The 18,829-nt window shown below is 43.0% G+C and overlaps 1 protein-coding gene across 1 annotated transcript in view; it reads left to right on the forward strand.

Annotated features, from left to right (window-relative positions):
- The window catches only part of LOC109894638 (proenkephalin-A-like), a 46,060-nt gene extending 27,441 nt beyond the window's left edge, over positions 1-18,619 (forward strand). Inside the window, exon 3 of the mRNA XM_020488253.2 lies at positions 16,309-18,619. Within this exon, the coding sequence (XP_020343842.1) occupies positions 16,309-16,938 (630 nt within the window). The 3' untranslated portion in view covers positions 16,939-18,619. The remainder of the gene's footprint in view (positions 1-16,308) is intronic.
- Positions 18,620-18,829: the final 210 nt, after the last annotated feature.

Consider the following 18,829-nt stretch of genomic DNA (forward strand, 5'->3'; position numbering starts at 1 on the left):
TTCTCTCTAGAGAAGTCGTCTCTCTGCAGGGTATATTTGTCTCTTTCTCTCTAGAGAAGTCATCTCTCTGCAGGGTATATTTGTCTCTTTCTCTCTAGAGAAGTCGTCTCTCTGCAGGGTATATTTGTCTCTTTCTTTCTAGAGAAGTCGTCCCTCTGGAAGGTATATTTGTCTCTTTCTCTCTAGAGAAGTCGTCTCTCTGCAAGGTATATTTGTCTCTTTCTCTCTAGAGAAGTCGTCTCTCTGCAGGGTATATTTGTCTCTTTCTCTCTAGAGAAGTCGTCTCTCTGCAGGGTATATTTGTCTCTTTCTCTCTAGAGAAGTCGTCTCTCTGCAGGGTATATTTGTCTCTTTCTCTCTAGAGAAGTCGTCTCTCTGCAGGGTATATTTGTCTCTTTCTCTCTAGAGAAGTCGTCTCTCTGCAGGGTATATTTGTCTCTTTCTCTCTAGAGAAGTCGTCTCTCTGCAGGGCATATTTGTCTCTTTCTCTCTAGAGAAGTCGTCCCTCTGCAGGGTATATTTGTCTCTTTCTCTCTAGAGAAGTCGTCTCTCTGCAGGGTATATTTGTCTCTTTCTTTCTAGAGAAGTCGTCTCTCTACAGGGTATATTTGTCTCTTTCTCTCTAGAGAAGTCGTCTCTCTGGAAGGTATATTTGTCTCTTTCTCTCTAGAGAAGTCGTCTCTCTGCAAGGTATATTTGTCTCTTTCTCTCTAGAGAAGTCGTCTCTCTGCAGGGTATATTTGTCTCTTTCTCTCTAGAGAAGTCGTCTCTCTGCAGGGTATATTTGTCTCTTTCTCTCTAGAGAAGTCATCTCTCTGCAGGGTATATTTGTCTCTTTCTCTCTAGAGAAGTCGTCTCTCTGCAAGGTATATTTGTCCCTTTCTCTCTAGAGAAGTCGCCTCTCTGCAAGGTATATTTGTCTCTTTCTCTCTAGAGAAGTCGTCTCTCTGCAAGGTATATTTGTCCCTTTCTCTCTAGAGAAGTCATCTCTCTGCAGGGTATATTTGTCTCTTTCTCTCTAGAGAAGTCGTCTCTCTGCAGGGCATATTTGTCTCTTTCTCTCTAGAGAAGTCGTCTCTCTGCAGGGCATATTTGTCTCTTTCTCTCTAGAGAAGTCGTCTCTCTGCAGGGTATATTTGTCTCTTTCTCTCTAGAGAAGTCGTCCCTCTGCAGGGTATATTTGTCTCTTTCTCTCTAGAGAAGTCGTCTCTCTGCAGGGTATATTTGTCTCTTTCTCTCTAGAGAAGTCGTCTCTCTGCAGGGTATATTTGTCTCTTTTTCTCTAGAGAAGTCATCTCTCTGCAGGGTATATTTGTCTCTTTCTCTCTAGAGAAGTCGTCTCTCTGCAGGGTATATTTGTCTCTTTTTCTCTAGAGAAGTCGTCTCTCTGCAGGGTATATTTGTCTCTTTCTCTCTAGAGAAGTCGTCTCTCTGCAGGGTATATTTGTCTCTTTTTCTCTAGAGAAGTCATCTCTCTGCAGGGTATATTTGTCTCTTTCTCTCTAGAGAAGTCGTATCTCTGCAGGGTATATTTGTCTCTTTTCTCTAGAGAAGTCATCTCTCTGCAGGGTATATTTGTCTCTTTTTCTCTAGAGAAGTCATCTCTCTGCAGGGTATATTTGTCTCTTTCTCTCTAGAGAAGTCGTCTCTCTGCAGGGTATATTTGTCTCTTTTTCTCTAGAGAAGTCGTCTCTCTGCAGGGTATATTTGTCTCTTTCTCTCTAGAGAAGTCGTCTCTCTGCAGGGTATATTTGTCTCTTTTTCTCTAGAGAAGTCATCTCTCTGCAGGGTATATTTGTCTCTTTTTCTCTAGAGAAGTCGTCTCTCTGCAGGGTATATTTGTCTCTTTCTCTCTAGAGAAGTCGTCTCTCTGCAGGGTATATTTGTCCCTTTCTCTCTAGAGAAGTCGTCTCTCTGCAGGGTATATTTCTCTCTTTCTCTCTAGAGAAGTCGTCTCTCTGCAAGGTATATTTGTCTCTTTCTCTCTAGAGAAGTCGTCTCTCTGCAGGGTATATTTGTCCCTTTCTCTCTAGAGAAGTCGTCTCTCTGCAGGGTATATTTCTCTCTTTCTCTCTAGAGAAGTCGTCTCTCTGCAGAGTATATTTGTCTCTTTTTCTCTAGAGAAGTCGTCTCTCTGCAAGGTATATTTGTCTCATTCTCTCTAGAGAAGTCGTCTCTCTGCAGGGTATATTTGTCTCTTTCTCTCTAGAGAAGTCGTCTCTCTGCAGGGTATATTTGTCTCTTTTTCTCTAGAGAAGTCGTCTCTCTGCAGGGTATATTTGTCTCTTTTTCTCTAGAGAAGTCGTCTCTCTGCAGGGTATATTTGTCTCTTTCTCTCTAGAGAAGTCGTCTCTCTGCAGGGTATATTTGTCCCTTTCTCTCTAGAGAAGTCGTCTCTCTGCAGGGTATATTTCTCTCTTTCTCTCTAGAGAAGTCGTCTCTCTGCAGGGTATATTTGTCTCTTTTTCTCTAGAGAAGTCGTCTCTCTGCAAGGTATATTTGTCTCTTTCTCTCTAGAGAAGTCGTCTCTCTGCAGGGTATATTTGTCTCTTTCTCTCTAGAGAAGTCGTCTCTCTGCAGGGTATATTTGTCTCTTTCTCTCTAGAGAAGTCGTCTCTCTGCAAGGTATATTTGTCCCTTTCTCTCTAGAGAAGTCGTCTCTCTGCAGGGTATATTTGTCTCTTTCTCTCTAGAGAAGTCGTCCCTCTGCAGGGTATATTTGTCTCTTTCTTTCTAGAGAAGTCGTCTCTCTGCAGGGTATATTTGTCTCTTTCTTTCTAGAGAAGTCGTCTCTCTGCAGGGTATATTTGTCCCTTTCTCTCTAGAGAAGTCGTCTCTCTGCAGGGTATATTTCTCTCTTTCTCTCTAGAGAAGTCGTCTCTCTGCAAGGTATATTTGTCTCTTTCTCTCTAGAGGAGTCGAGTCTCTGCAGGGTATATTTGTCCCTTTCTCTCTAGAGAAGTCGTCTCTCTGCAGGGTATATTTCTCTCTTTCTCTCTAGAGAAGTCGTCTCTCTGCAGGGTATATTTGTCTCTTTTTCTCTAGAGAAGTCGTCTCTCTGCAAGGTATATTTGTCTCATTCTCTCTAGAGAAGTCGTCTCTCTGCAGGGTATATTTGTCTCTTTCTCTCTAGAGAAGTCGTCTCTCTGCAGGGTATATTTGTCTCTTTTTCTCTAGAGAAGTCGTCTCTCTGCAGGGTATATTTGTCTCTTTTTCTCTAGAGAAGTCGTCTCTCTGCAGGGTATATTTGTCTCTTTCTCTCTAGAGAAGTCGTATCTCTGCAGGATATATTTGTCTCTTTCTCTCTAGAGAAGTCGTCTCTCTGCAGGGTATATTTGTCTCTTTCTCTCTAGAGAAGTCGTCTCTCTGCAGGGTATATTTGTCTCTTTCTCTCTAGAGAAGTCGTCTCTCTGCAGGGTATATTTGTCTCTTTCTCTCTAGAGAAGTCGTCTCTCTGCAGGGCATATTTGTCTCTTTCTCTCTAGAGAAGTCGTCCCTCTGCAGGGTATATTTGTCTCTTTCTCTCTAGATTAGTCGTCTCTCTGCAGGGTATATTTCTCTCTTTCTTTCTAGAGAAGTCGTCTCTCTGCAGGGTATATTTGTCTCTTTCTCTCTAGAGAAGTCGTCTCTCTGGAAGGTATATTTGTCTCTTTCTCTCTAGAGAAGTCGTCTCTCTGCAAGGTATATTTGTCTCTTTTTCTCTAGAGAAGTCGTCTCTCTGCAGGGTATATTTGTCTCTTTTTCTCTAGAGAAGTCGTCTCTCTGGAAGGTATATTTGTCTCTTTTTCTCTAGAGAAGTCGTCTCTCTGCAGGGTATATTTGTCTCTTTTTCTCTAGAGAAGTCGTCTCTCTGGAAGGTATATTTGTCTCTTTCTCTCTAGAGAAGTCGTCTCTCTGCAAGGTATATTTGTCTCTTTCTCTCTAGAGAAGTCGTGTCTCTGCAGGGTATATTTGTCCCTTTCTTTCTAGAGAAGTCGTCTCTCTGCAGGGTATATTTGTCTCTTTCTCTCTAGAGAAGTCATCTCTCTGCAGGTTATATTTGTCTCTTTCTCTCTAGAGAAGTCGTCTCTCTGCAGGGTATATTTGTCTCTTTCTCTCTAGAGAAGTCGTCTCTCTGCAGGGTATATTTGTCTCTTTCTCTCTAGAGAAGTCGTCTCTCTGCAGGGTATATTTGTCTCTTTCTCTCTAGAGAAGTCGTCTCTCTGCAGGGTATATTTGTCTCTTTCTCTCTAGAGAAGTCGTCTCTCTGCAGGGTATATTTGTCTCTTTTTCTCTAGAGAAGTCGTCTCTCTGCAGGGTATATTTGTCTCTTTCTCTCTAGAGAAGTCGTCTCTCTGCAGGGTATATTTGTCTCTTTCTCTCTAGAGAAGTCGTCTCTCTGCAGGGCATATTTGTCTCTTTCTCTCTAGAGAAGTCGTCCCTCTGCAGGGTATATTGGTCTCTTTCTCTCTAGATTAGTCGTCTCTCTGCAGGGTATATTTCTCTCTTTCTTTCTAGAGAAGTCGTCTCTCTGCAGGGTATATTTGTCTCTTTCTCTCTAGAGAAGTCGTCTCTCTGGAAGGTATATTTGTCTCTTTCTCTCTAGAGAAGTCGTCTCTCTGCAAGGTATATTTGTCTCTTTCTCTCTAGAGAAGTCGTCTCTCTGCAGGGTATATTTGTCTCTTTCTCTCTAGAGAAGTCGTCTCTCTGCAGGGTATATTTGTCTCTTTCTCTCTAGAGAAGTCATCTCTCTGCAGGGTATATTTGTCTCTTTCTCTCTAGAGAAGTCGTCTCTCTGCAGGGTATATTTGTCTCTTTCTTTCTAGAGAAGTCATCCCTCTGGAAGGTATATTTGTCTCTTTCTCTCTAGAGAAGTCATCTCTCTGCAAGGTATATTTGTCTCTTTCTCTCTAGAGAAGTCGTCTCTCTGCAGGGTATATTTGTCTCTTTCTCTCTAGAGAAGTCGTCTCTCTGCAGGGTATATTTGTCTCTTTCTCTCTAGAGAAGTCGTCTCTCTGCAGGGTATATTTGTCTCTTTCTCTCTAGAGAAGTCGTCTCTCTGCAGGGTTTATTTGTCTCTTTCTCTCTAGAGAAGTCGTCTCTCTGCAGGGTATATTTGTCTCTTTCTCTCTAGAGAAGTCGTCTCTCTGCAGGGTATATTTGTCTCTTTCTCTCTAGAGAAGTCGTCTCTCTGCAGGGTATATTTGTCTCTTTCTTTCTGGAGAAGTCGTCTCTCTACAGGGTATATTTGTCTCTTTCTCTCTAGAGAAGTCGTCTCTCTGCAGGGCATATTTGTCTCTTTCTCTCTAGAGAAGTCGTCCCTCTGCAGGGTATATTTCTCTCTTTCTTTCTAGAGAAGTCGTCTCTCTGCAGGGTATATTTGTCTCTTTCTCTCTAGAGAAGTCGTCTCTCTGGAAGGTATATTTGTCTCTTTCTCTCTAGAGAAGTCGTCTCTCTGCAAGGTATATTTGTCTCTTTCTCTCTAGAGAAGTCGTCTCTCTGCAGGGTATATTTGTCTCTTTCTCTCTAGAGAAGTCGTCTCTCTGCAGGGTATATTTGTCTCTTTCTCTCTAGAGAAGTCATCTCTCTGCAGGGTATATTTGTCTCTTTCTCTCTAGAGAAGTCGTCTCTCTGCAGGGTATATTTGTCTCTTTCTTTCTAGAGAAGTCGTCCCTCTGGAAGGTATATTTGTCTCTTTCTCTCTAGAGAAGTCGTCTCTCTGCAAGGTATATTTGTCTCTTTCTCTCTAGAGAAGTCGTCTCTCTGCAGGGTATATTTGTCTCTTTCTCTCTAGAGAAGTCGTCTCTCTGCAGGGTATATTTGTCTCTTTCTCTCTAGAGAAGTCGTCTCTCTGCAGGGTATATTTGTCTCTTTCTCTCTAGAGAAGTCGTCTCTCTGCAGGGTATATTTGTCTCTTTCTCTCTAGAGAAGTCGTCTCTCTGCAGGGTATATTTGTCTCTTTCTCTCTAGAGAAGTCGTCTCTCTGCAGGGCATATTTGTCTCTTTCTCTCTAGAGAAGTCGTCCCTCTGCAGGGTATATTTGTCTCTTTCTCTCTAGAGAAGTCGTCTCTCTGCAGGGTATATTTGTCTCTTTCTTTCTAGAGAAGTCGTCTCTCTACAGGGTATATTTGTCTCTTTCTCTCTAGAGAAGTCGTCTCTCTGGAAGGTATATTTGTCTCTTTCTCTCTAGAGAAGTCGTCTCTCTGCAAGGTATATTTGTCTCTTTCTCTCTAGAGAAGTCGTCTCTCTGCAGGGTATATTTGTCTCTTTCTCTCTAGAGAAGTCGTCTCTCTGCAGGGTATATTTGTCTCTTTCTCTCTAGAGAAGTCATCTCTCTGCAGGGTATATTTGTCTCTTTCTCTCTAGAGAAGTCGTCTCTCTGCAAGGTATATTTGTCCCTTTCTCTCTAGAGAAGTCGCCTCTCTGCAAGGTATATTTGTCTCTTTCTCTCTAGAGAAGTCGTCTCTCTGCAGGGTATATTTGTCTCTTTCTCTCTAGAGAAGTCGTCTCTCTGCAGGGCATATTTGTCTCTTTCTCTCTAGAGAAGTCGTCCCTCTGCAGGGTATATTGGTCTCTTTCTCTCTAGATTAGTCGTCTCTCTGCAGGGTATATTTCTCTCTTTCTTTCTAGAGAAGTCGTCTCTCTGCAGGGTATATTTGTCTCTTTCTCTCTAGAGAAGTCGTCTCTCTGGAAGGTATATTTGTCTCTTTCTCTCTAGAGAAGTCGTCTCTCTGCAAGGTATATTTGTCTCTTTCTCTCTAGAGAAGTCGTCTCTCTGCAGGGTATATTTGTCTCTTTCTCTCTAGAGAAGTCGTCTCTCTGCAGGGTATATTTGTCTCTTTCTCTCTAGAGAAGTCATCTCTCTGCAGGGTATATTTGTCTCTTTCTCTCTAGAGAAGTCGTCTCTCTGCAGGGTATATTTGTCTCTTTCTTTCTAGAGAAGTCATCCCTCTGGAAGGTATATTTGTCTCTTTCTCTCTAGAGAAGTCATCTCTCTGCAAGGTATATTTGTCTCTTTCTCTCTAGAGAAGTCGTCTCTCTGCAGGGTATATTTGTCTCTTTCTCTCTAGAGAAGTCGTCTCTCTGCAGGGTATATTTGTCTCTTTCTCTCTAGAGAAGTCGTCTCTCTGCAGGGTATATTTGTCTCTTTCTCTCTAGAGAAGTCGTCTCTCTGCAGGGTATATTTGTCTCTTTCTCTCTAGAGAAGTCGTCTCTCTGCAGGGTATATTTGTCTCTTTCTCTCTAGAGAAGTCGTCTCTCTGCAGGGTATATTTGTCTCTTTCTCTCTAGAGAAGTCGTCTCTCTGCAGGGTATATTTGTCTCTTTCTTTCTGGAGAAGTCGTCTCTCTACAGGGTATATTTGTCTCTTTCTCTCTAGAGAAGTCGTCTCTCTGCAGGGCATATTTGTCTCTTTCTCTCTAGAGAAGTCGTCCCTCTGCAGGGTATATTTCTCTCTTTCTTTCTAGAGAAGTCGTCTCTCTGCAGGGTATATTTGTCTCTTTCTCTCTAGAGAAGTCGTCTCTCTGGAAGGTATATTTGTCTCTTTCTCTCTAGAGAAGTCGTCTCTCTGCAAGGTATATTTGTCTCTTTCTCTCTAGAGAAGTCGTCTCTCTGCAGGGTATATTTGTCTCTTTCTCTCTAGAGAAGTCGTCTCTCTGCAGGGTATATTTGTCTCTTTCTCTCTAGAGAAGTCATCTCTCTGCAGGGTATATTTGTCTCTTTCTCTCTAGAGAAGTCGTCTCTCTGCAGGGTATATTTGTCTCTTTCTTTCTAGAGAAGTCGTCCCTCTGGAAGGTATATTTGTCTCTTTCTCTCTAGAGAAGTCGTCTCTCTGCAAGGTATATTTGTCTCTTTCTCTCTAGAGAAGTCGTCTCTCTGCAGGGTATATTTGTCTCTTTCTCTCTAGAGAAGTCGTCTCTCTGCAGGGTATATTTGTCTCTTTCTCTCTAGAGAAGTCGTCTCTCTGCAGGGTATATTTGTCTCTTTCTCTCTAGAGAAGTCGTCTCTCTGCAGGGTATATTTGTCTCTTTCTCTCTAGAGAAGTCGTCTCTCTGCAGGGTATATTTGTCTCTTTCTCTCTAGAGAAGTCGTCTCTCTGCAGGGCATATTTGTCTCTTTCTCTCTAGAGAAGTCGTCCCTCTGCAGGGTATATTTGTCTCTTTCTCTCTAGAGAAGTCGTCTCTCTGCAGGGTATATTTGTCTCTTTCTTTCTAGAGAAGTCGTCTCTCTACAGGGTATATTTGTCTCTTTCTCTCTAGAGAAGTCGTCTCTCTGGAAGGTATATTTGTCTCTTTCTCTCTAGAGAAGTCGTCTCTCTGCAAGGTATATTTGTCTCTTTCTCTCTAGAGAAGTCGTCTCTCTGCAGGGTATATTTGTCTCTTTCTCTCTAGAGAAGTCGTCTCTCTGCAGGGTATATTTGTCTCTTTCTCTCTAGAGAAGTCATCTCTCTGCAGGGTATATTTGTCTCTTTCTCTCTAGAGAAGTCGTCTCTCTGCAAGGTATATTTGTCCCTTTCTCTCTAGAGAAGTCGCCTCTCTGCAAGGTATATTTGTCTCTTTCTCTCTAGAGAAGTCGTCTCTCTGCAAGGTATATTTGTCCCTTTCTCTCTAGAGAAGTCATCTCTCTGCAGGGTATATTTGTCTCTTTCTCTCTAGAGAAGTCGTCTCTCTGCAGGGTATATTTGTCTCTTTCTCTCTAGAGAAGTCGTCTCTCTGCAAGGTATATTTGTCCCTTTCTCTCTAGAGAAGTTGTCTCTCTGCAAGGTATATTTGTCTCTTTCTCTCTAGAGAAGTCGTCTCTCTGCAAGGTATATTTGTCCCTTTCTCTCTAGAGAAGTCGTCTCTCTGCAAGGTATATTTGTCCCTTTCTCTCTAGAGAAGTCGTCTCTCTGCAAGGTATATTTGTCTCTTTCTCTCTAGAGAAGTCGTCTCTCTGCAGGGTAAAGGGAAAGGGAGATACCTAGTCAGTTGTACATCTGAATGCATTCAACTGAAATGTGTCTTCTGCATTTAACCAAACCCCTCTGAATCAGAGAGGTGCGGGGGACTGCCATAATCGACATTTGGTATACTGTACGCCTCTCGAACTGAAGGAATTCTGAGATGAGGATAATCTGTGTGTGTGTGTGAGTGTTGATATCAGGTTCAGCTCCGACTTGGGGCATCTCCACTGAGAGACTCCAAGACGAGACTGTGATGCATTTGGAGACGGATTGTAGATATACAAATCACATAGTAATGTCTTGCTCTGTTGGGACTGTGAGCCATATAGAAATGTCTATCTGTGCTGCTCTCTAAGGAATAACTACACAGAGAATACCAAACACTAGTAACACCTTCCTAATATTGAGTTGGAACCCCTTTTGTCCTCAGAACAGCCTGAATTTGTCGGGGCATGGACACTAAAAGGTGTCGAAAGTGTTCCACAGGGATGCTGGCCCATGTTGACTTCAACGCTTCCCACAGTTGTGCCAAGTTGGCTGGATGTCCTTGGGGTGGTGGACCCTTCTTGATACACACAGGAAACTGTTGAGCGTGAAAAACCCAGCAGCATTGCAGTTCTTGACACAAACCGGTGCACCTGGCACCTGCTACCATACCCCGTTCAAAGGCACTTAAATATTTTTGCCCATTTACCCTCTGAATGGCACACAGACACAATCCATGCTTCAATTGTCTCAAGGCTTAAAAGTCCTGCTTTAAACGGTCTCCTCCCCTTCAAGGGATCATAGCTTTCACCTGGATTGACCTGGTCATTCTATGTCATGGAATGAACAGGTGTTCCTGATGTTTTATACACACACTAAGCGTATATTCACACAAAGACCATACAGATAGCATGGACGCCATGTTAATTCAGGGTGAAGCATTCAGTAAGACAAAAAAGGAGGACTCTATGTTCTGTCGAGAGAAGTATAGTATCATATGGCTATCATCATCATGCTTCACATTGGGACTCCCAGTGTTTGATGGTGTATCATCGTGTATCATCGTCTATCTCAATTCAATTCATAAAGCCGTTTGAACGTCAGCATTTGACCATGGAAGGTCTAGCACTGTACATCACCTGGACAAAGTGTCCCCTAAGTAAGCATTTTAATGTTAGCCTACACCTTTTTACAAAGCATGTGACAAATATAATGGAATTTGATTTGATTTCGATTTGACCGGGGAATGAATAAATAACTAACAAGTCATAATGTTGGTTCACCTTCTCTCTCTCCCTCTGCCTTCCTCTCCTTCTCTGTCCCTCCCTCTCTCTCTCTCCCTCCCTCTCCCTCTCTCTCTCCCTCCCTTTCTCTCTCTCTCCCTCCCTCTCCCTCTCTCCTTCTCTCCCTCTCTCCTTCTCTCCCTCCCTTTCTCGCTCTCTCCCTCCCTCTCCCCCTCTCTCTCTCCCTTCCTCTCCCTCCCTCTCCCTCCCTCTCTCTCTCTCTCCCTTCCTCTCCCTCCCTCTCTCTCTCTCTCCCTTCCTCTCCCTCCCTCTCTCTCTCTCTCCCTTCCTCTCCCTCCCTCTCCCTCCCTCTCTCTCCCTCTCTCTCTCTCCCTCTCTCTCTCTCTCTCTCTCTCTCTCTCTCTCTCCCTCCCTCTCCCTCCCTCTCCCTCCCTCCCTCTCTCTCTCTCCCTCTCTCTCTCTCCCTCTCCCTCTCTCTCCCTCTCTCTCTCTCCCTCTCTCTCTCTCTCTCTCTCTCCCTCCCTCTCTCTCTCTCTCTCTCTCTCTCTCCCTCCCTCTCCCTCTCTCCTTCTCTCCCTCTCTGCTCTCTCTCCTCACTCTCCCTCTTCCCTTCTTTCTCTCTCTCTCAAGTTTCAAAGTTTATTCCCCACTTACACAGGATACAAAAGGTATGAAACAGTTCTTACCATGAGAGCTCTTTCCCAACAACGCAGTGACAATAATAATATATATAATAAAAATGTATAAAACATTAAAATAATAATTAAAAACACACTAGAAGTACAATACAGGTTGAAGACACACGAGTCTGTGAGTATATACAGACCAGTTCCAGTACCTTCTTCAATGTGCAGGGGTACTGGAGTGGTTTAGGTAGGTTTTACATCAAATGTTTGTATTTATTAGGATCCCCAAAAGCATCAGCTACTCTTCCTGGGGTCCACATTAAACATAACATAATACATACTGTAGTACCGAACATTATTGGTCAAGGACTGAAATACATACATTTAAAATGTCACACAGTCTACATATCAGTACATACACACAATATCTTGGTCTAATGCATAGTAGAGTGCACATTACAATAAGGTATATATAAAATGGCTGTCTCTTCACAGTCCCCTTTGTGCAGTAAGGTGTTATTTGATCTGGTTTTTTAAACTGGTTTTATTGCTCGCTTGAGTTACCTGGGGTGGAAAAGACATCCATGTAGTCATGGCTCTATTTAATACTGTGTGTTTCCCAGCCTCTGTTCTGGACCTGGGGATTGTGAAGGGACCTCTAGTTGCATGTCTTGTGTTGTACCGATGAGTGTCTGAACTGTGAAGAGACCTCTAGTTGCATGTCTTGTGTTGTACCGATGAGTGTCTGAACTGTGAAGAGACCTCTAGTTGCATGTCTTGTGTTGTAGCGATGAGTGTCTGAACTGTGAAGAGACCTCTAGTTGCATGTCTTGTGTTGTACCGATGAGTGTCTGAACTGTGAAGAGACCTCTAGTTGCATGTCTTGTGTTGTAGCGATGAGTGTCTGAACTGTGAAGAGACCTCTAGTTGCATGTCTTGTGTTGTACCGATGAGTGTCTGAACTGTGAAGAGACCTCTAGTTGCATGTCTTGTGTTGTACCGATGAGTGTCTGAACTGTGAAGAGACCTCTAGTTGCATGTCTTGTGTTGTAGCGATGAGTGTCCGAACTGTGAAGAGACCTCTAGTTGCATGTCTTGTGTTGTACCGATGAGTGTCTGAACTGTGAAGAGACCTCTAGTTGCATGTCTTGTGTTGTAGCGATGAGTGTCCGAACTGTGAAGAGACCTCTAGTTGCATGTCTTGTGTGATACCGATGAGTGTCTGAACTGTGAAGAGACCTCTAGTTGCATGTCTTGTGTTGTAGCTATGAGTGTCTGAACTGTGAAGAGACCTCTAGTTGCATGTCTTGTGTTGTAGCGATGAGTGTCTGAACTGTGAAGAGACCTCTAGTTGCATGTCTTGTGTTGTAGTGATGAGTGTCCGAACTGTGAAGAGACCTCTAGTTGCATGTCTTGTGTTGTAGCGATGAGTGTCTGAACTGTGAAGAGACCTCTAGTTGCATGTCTTGTGTTGTAGCGATGAGTGTCTGAACTGTGAAGAGACCTCTAGTTGCATGTCTTGTGTTGTAGCGATGAGTGTCTGAACTGTGAAGAGACCTCTAGTTGCATGTCTTGTGTTGTAGCGATGAGTGTCTGAACTGTGAAGAGACCTCTAGTTGCATGTCTTGTGTGATACCGATGAGTGTCTGAACTGTGAAGAGACCTCTAGTTGCATGTCTTGTGTGATACCGATGAGTGTCTGAACTGTGAAGAGACCTCTAGTTGCATGTCTTGTGTGATACCGATGAGTGTCTGAACTGTGAAGAGACCTCTAGTTGCATGTCTTGTGTGATACCGATGAGTGTCTGAACTGTGAAGAGACCTCTAGTTGCATGTCTTGTGTTGTAGCGATGAGTGTCTGAACTGTGAAGAGACCTCTAGTTGCATGTCTTGTGTTGTAGCGATGAGTTTCTGAACTGTGAAGAGACCTCTAGTTGCATGTCTTGTGTTGTAGCGATGAGTGTCTGAACTGTGAAGAGACCTCTAGTTGCATGTCTTGTGTGATACCGATGAGTGTCTGAACTGTGAAGAGACCTCTAGTTGCATGTCTTGTGTTGTAGCGATGAGTGTCTGAACTGTGAAGAGACCTCTAGTTGCATGTCTTGTGTGATACCGATGAGTGTCTGAACTGTGAAGAGACCTCTAGTTGCATGTCTTGTGTGATACCGATGACTGTCCAAACTGTGTGCCAACTGCTTGAACAGACAGTTCGGTACCTTCAACACATCAACACCTCGCACAAAGACCAATAGTGACGCAGTCAATCTTTCCTAAACTTTGAGCCAGGAGAGACAGACATGCATGTTACTGACACGTGTCCTCTGTGTATATCTAAGTGCGATACGTGCCACTTCTTTTCTGGAACAACTGCAATTTACCTACAGTACCAGTCAAAGGTTTGGACACATCTACTCATTCAAGGGTTTTTCTTCATTTGTACTATTTTCTACATTGTATAATAATAGTGAAGACATAAAAACAATGAAATAACACATATGGAATCATGTAGTAACCAAAAAAGTGTTAAACAAATCAAAATACTCTATCGTTCAAAAGTTTGGGGTCACTTAGAAATGTCCTTGTTGTTGAAAGATTTTTTTTTTTTATTGTCCATTAAAATAACATGAAATTGATCTGAAATACAGTGTAGACATTATTAATGTTGTAAATGACTATTGTAGCTAGAAATGGCAGATTTTTTTATGGAATATCTACATAGGCGTACAGAGACCCATTATCAGCAACCATCACTCCTGTGTTCCAATGGCACGTTGTGTTAGCTAATACAAGTTTATCATTTTAAAAGGCTAATTGATCATTAGAAAACCCTTTTGCAATTATGTTAGCACAGCTGAAAACTGTTGTCTGATTAAAGAAGCAAATAAACTGGCCTTCTTTAGACACTGCATTTCTGATAAATTTGATGTTATTTTAGTGGGCAATTTAAAATATATATATTTCAACAACAAGAACATTTCTAAGTGACCCCAAACTTTTGAACGGTAGTGTATATTTTATATTTTATATTTTTCAAAGTAGCCACCCTTTGCCTTGATGACAACTTTGCACACTCTTCGCATTCTCTCAACCAGCTTCACGAGGAAGGCTTTTCCAACAGTCTTGAAGAAGTTCCCACATATGCTGAGCACTTGTTGCTGCTTTTCCTTCACTCTGCGGTCCAACTCATCCCAAACCATCTCAATTGGGTTGAGGTCAGGTGATTGTGGAGGCCAGGTCATCTGATGCAGCACTCCATCAATCTCCTTCTTGATCAAATAGCCCTTACACAGCCTGGAGGTGTGTTTTGGATCATTGTCCTGTTGAAAACCAAATGATAGTTCCGCTAAGTGCAAACCAGATGGGATGGAGTATTGCTGCAGCATGCTGTGGTAGCCATGCTGGTTATGTGGGCCTTGAATTTTCAATAAATCACTGACAGTGTCACCATTAAAGCACCCCACATCATCATACCTCCTCCTCCATGCTTCACGGTCGGAACGACACATGTGGAGATCTCCCAAAGAAACGGCGGTTGGAACCAAAAATCTCACATTTGGACTCATCAGACCAAAGGACACCAGGCTAATGTCCATTGCTAATGTCCATTGTTTGTGTTTCCAGGCCCACGTAAGTCTCTTATTATTATTGGTGTCCTTTAGTAGTGGTTTCTTTGCAGCAATTCTCCTCTGAACAGTTTATGTTGAGGTGTGTCTGTTACGTTAACTCTGTTTTTAACTCTTTATTTATTTGGGCTGCAATCTGAGGTGCAGTTCTCTGCAGCAGAGGTAACTCTGGGTCTTCCTTTCCTGTAGCGGTCCTCATGAGAGGACCGCCACAGGAAAGGGGGCTAACTTCGGTAAACCACTCCTACCTTGTCACAACACAAATGATTGGCTCAAACACATTAAGAAGGAAGTAAATTCCACAAATTAACTTTTAACAAGGCACACCTAATTGAAATGCATTCCATACCTCATGATGCTGGTTGAGAGAATGCCAAGATTGTGCAAAGCTGTCATCAAGGCAAACGATGGCTACTTTTAAGAATCTCAAATATAACATTTATATTGATTAGTTAAACACTTTTTTGGTTTCTACATGATTCCATATGTGTTATATCCTAGTTTTGATGTCTTCACTACTATTCTACAATGTAGAAAACAGTCAAAATAAATAAAAACCCTTGAGTAGGTGTGTCTAAACGTTTGGCCGGTACTGTATGTTATCCAGTCTGCTGTGTTGTCAGGCTTTTTGCTCTTTGCCGCAACCCTCTCAGCCATAAAATGTTTCATCATCTGTCCTTGGGGATTTAGCAGTTCCAACAGTCAGTTTCCTGATGGGTGCATGTCTTTAAGTAACTGGAAGAAGTAGTTTCATAAATGCTTCAAGCACAGCATTGGGATGCTCCGCATTACACACATCAGACCAACAAATATTTTCTTTAAATTTTTACTTCAACATATAAATCATTGCAAAACCTATAGTATGATCATTTAGACACAATTGTAGGTCCAGTCTTTGGAATGTTGTTTTTTCTAGACATGGCTATTATATTATGATCACTACATCTGGGTGTGGATACGGCTTTAGATCCGATTTCTGCAACATTAGTAAAGATATGATCATTACACGTGGATGATTTAGTTCCTGTTCTGTTTGTAAATACCCTGGTAAGTTGACTGATGACTTGATCCAGATTGCAGGCATTGGTTACAGCTTGGAGCTTGTTTTTGATTGGGCAGCTTGACGACAACCAGTCAATATTTAAGTCACCCAGAAAATATACCTCTCTGTTGATATCGCATACATTATCCAACATTTCACACATATAGTCCAAATACAGACTTTTAGCACTTGGTGGTCTATAGCAACTATTATCATTATAGCAGCAGCGTAGGTGTGAGGGGTGTCTGCGTGTGGGTAAAAGTGTGTGGTGTGAGGAATGAGTGTGTGGGTGAGGTTTTTGCGTGTGAGTGAGTGACAGTGAAGGTGTTTGAGTGTCAGTGTGGATCGGCATAGAGTCAGTGTGGATGGGGATAGAGTCAGTGTGGATGGGGATAGAGTCAGTGTGGATGGGCATAGAGTCAGTGTGGATGAGCATAGAGTCAGTGTGGATGGGGATAGAGTCAGTGTGGATGGGGATAGAGTCAGTGTGGATGGGCATAGAGTCAGTGTGGATGGGGATAGAGTCAGTGTGGATGGGGATAGAGTCAGTGTGGATGGGGATAGAGTCAGTGTGGATGGGCATAGAGTCAGTGTGGATCGGCATAGAGTCAGTGTGGATGGGGATAGAGTCAGTGTGGATGGGCATAGAGTCAGTGTGGATGGGGATAGAGTCAGTGTGGATGGGCATAGAGTCAGTGTGGATGGGGATAGAGTCAGTGTGGATGGGCATAGAGTCAGTGTGGATGGGCATAGAGTCAGTGTGGATGGGGATAGAGTCAGTGTGGATGGGCATAGAGTCAGTGTGGATAGTCTGTGGGAGAGCTGCTCTCTAATGGCCATGTGCTCTGTGTTTCCCTCCCCGTCTCAGGTGTGTCTGGTGGAGTGTGAGGGTAACGTGTCCCCTGCCTTCACTTGGGACATGTGCCGCAAGGCCTCAGCCTCCCCACAGTTACCCTCCCTGCCCATAGGGGGCGCTGCCATGCTGATGCGGGCCCAGAAGGAGGTGGAGGCCATGCTGCCAGAGGAACAAGAGGAACAGGGGGAAGGGGGGCTGATGTACCCAGTAGCCCTGCAGAGGTTTGACCACGTGGTCCGTGCTCTGGGCATAGACGAGTTGGGCAGTGAGAGCCGGCTAACCGCTGATGTCTACAACTCCCAGCTGCCCCAGGAAATGCAGGAAAGGGACGAGGAAGAGGGGGACGAGGAAGAGGGGGATAACGCGATGGAGAGAGAGCAGGACGGAGCGGCGGGGATAAGTCTGTCGAAGCGCTTCGGGGGGTTCCTGAAGGGAAGGCATGGCTACAGGAAGTTGATGGGCCCCGGGAGGCCCTTGCAGAAGCGCTACGGCGGGTTCATAGGCGTCCGGAAATCTGCCCGCAAGTGGAACAACCAGAAACGGTTCAGTGAGTTCCTGAAGCAATACCTGGGCATGAGCACCCGAGCTAGCAAGTCCTACAACAGCGTCTCCGCTGACATCAACCAACAGAACAAGGTGTAGCAACACACACGGCAACTGTATCCCTGGCAATGACGCACATGTCGTAACCTAGCAACCCCCAACCCCGCCCTACATATTCAAATCCGTCACCAAGGTGATAAACTTCTGTTCTGAACACAACCCCTCATGAAAATCCACACTGGAGCATTATAGATTCAGTCTTGTATACTGCATTTCCTCATTGATAACAATAACATATTATGAATAAAAGCTAAGAAAATAGTATTAAAAAGACCATGTATATAGCTAAATGGTTTATCAGAGCATCACATTGGATTAATATTATAGACACACAAACACACTGTATTTGTTTTGCTGTCTATACTGCATCTGTAATGTAACTTTTCAAACCATGTTTGCCTTCATCAATTATGGCTATTATTATTACATAGGCTAATTCAGTGTAAACTTCATGAATTTAAATGACTTACTAGTGAAGTTTCCATGGATTTCCTAAACCAGTACAGTACATGAGAGGGAGCTTGTTTGGTGACCGGGCATGGCACTCTCTTTGTTAGGTTACCCTCTAGTGGCTAACACAAAAATGACTTTCAGATTTCCAATTGAAAATGGCTAAAATATGTTCATGACTATCTTATATAATATAATATATATTATCACACTATCTCAGTATTAGGTTTGTGGATGGCTTGTAACCTATTCACATCTTCAGAACTATTCTCCAAACTTCAATTTCAACCCTGGCTACTATAATTTGGAGCAAAACATCACAATTAACTGTTACTATTGCATAAGACTTAAAGGATATATCCATGCTCATGTACCAATGATCTGTTGGCAAAACTAATGTTCTGACTTGAGAATGAACCTTGGCATGTGTTTTTTGAAGCGGACGCAGATGTAGCCTAGGTCTATTCAATCCGTTCACGTGTTAACCAGCGACAGCAGACATCTGCATAGTGCATGTTTTGACAGTGTTGGAGGTGGAACTGCGTCGGAGCTGTCAAATCTGTGAGCAACTGCTCTTGCCATCATTGTCACCAAGCCACACCCGCCCCACTAGTGTTAAAAGGTAAGAGAAAGTGTAGGCCATGCTTCCCCAACTGGCGGCCCAACAATCATTTAACATAACAGACAAAAAACAGCAGCAAATCAGCTCCAAGTGATTTAAATTGAGGAAATCTGTTAAAAACTACTCCCACACATAGATATGTGATCATATACAAATGTAAGAAACGTTATGTTTTAGTCAAACGTTATATCTGTTTGGGCTTCTTGCAGTCTTCAAATGATTTGTAATTATGTTCAGGCCCCCAGACCATCTGCTCAAGAAAAAAAGAAAAAAATCAGCCCACAACTGAATGTAGTTGATGATCCCTGGTGTAGGCTATAAAGAAATAGTTACTCTTACATTCCAGTGTTCCAACTTGTAACCAAGGCTGCATGGGATTTCTCTTAATGTACCTCCGTACAGCCAATGACAATGTCCGCTTTAGAATGAATGCCAGGTGCCGCTTGTGGAGTTGGCATCTCTGACGCAGTTCCACCTCCAACACCACCAAAACGTTGAAGAGAGACCCTACTGTATGTATGAACAGTGGTCTGAGTTATTACGTGAAACCATTTTGTTGTGCAGTATAAAACCTGTAAATAGCAGAAATTTTACATATCAATAAAGATAGTTTACTATTTGTTTTGTGGCTTGTTATGCAGCAAATGATTCGGTGTCTTGAGGTGTTTTGTTCCAGCGTTCTAGAATGTTCACGAGACAATGACATCTTGTATGAATCCCACAATGCTCCATTTATTAAACAAAAAATGTCCACACCAAATGTCTTGTATAAATAACAATAAATGTCCTCTCTTGATCAAATAAAATATCTGTATAGATGCAGGCTCACAACTCAACATGGAAAGGTGTATAACTTTA

This window comes from Oncorhynchus kisutch, linkage group LG7, assembly GCF_002021735.2.
Source record: "Oncorhynchus kisutch isolate 150728-3 linkage group LG7, Okis_V2, whole genome shotgun sequence".
In the NCBI taxonomy this organism is placed as follows: Eukaryota; Metazoa; Chordata; class Actinopteri; order Salmoniformes; family Salmonidae; genus Oncorhynchus; species Oncorhynchus kisutch.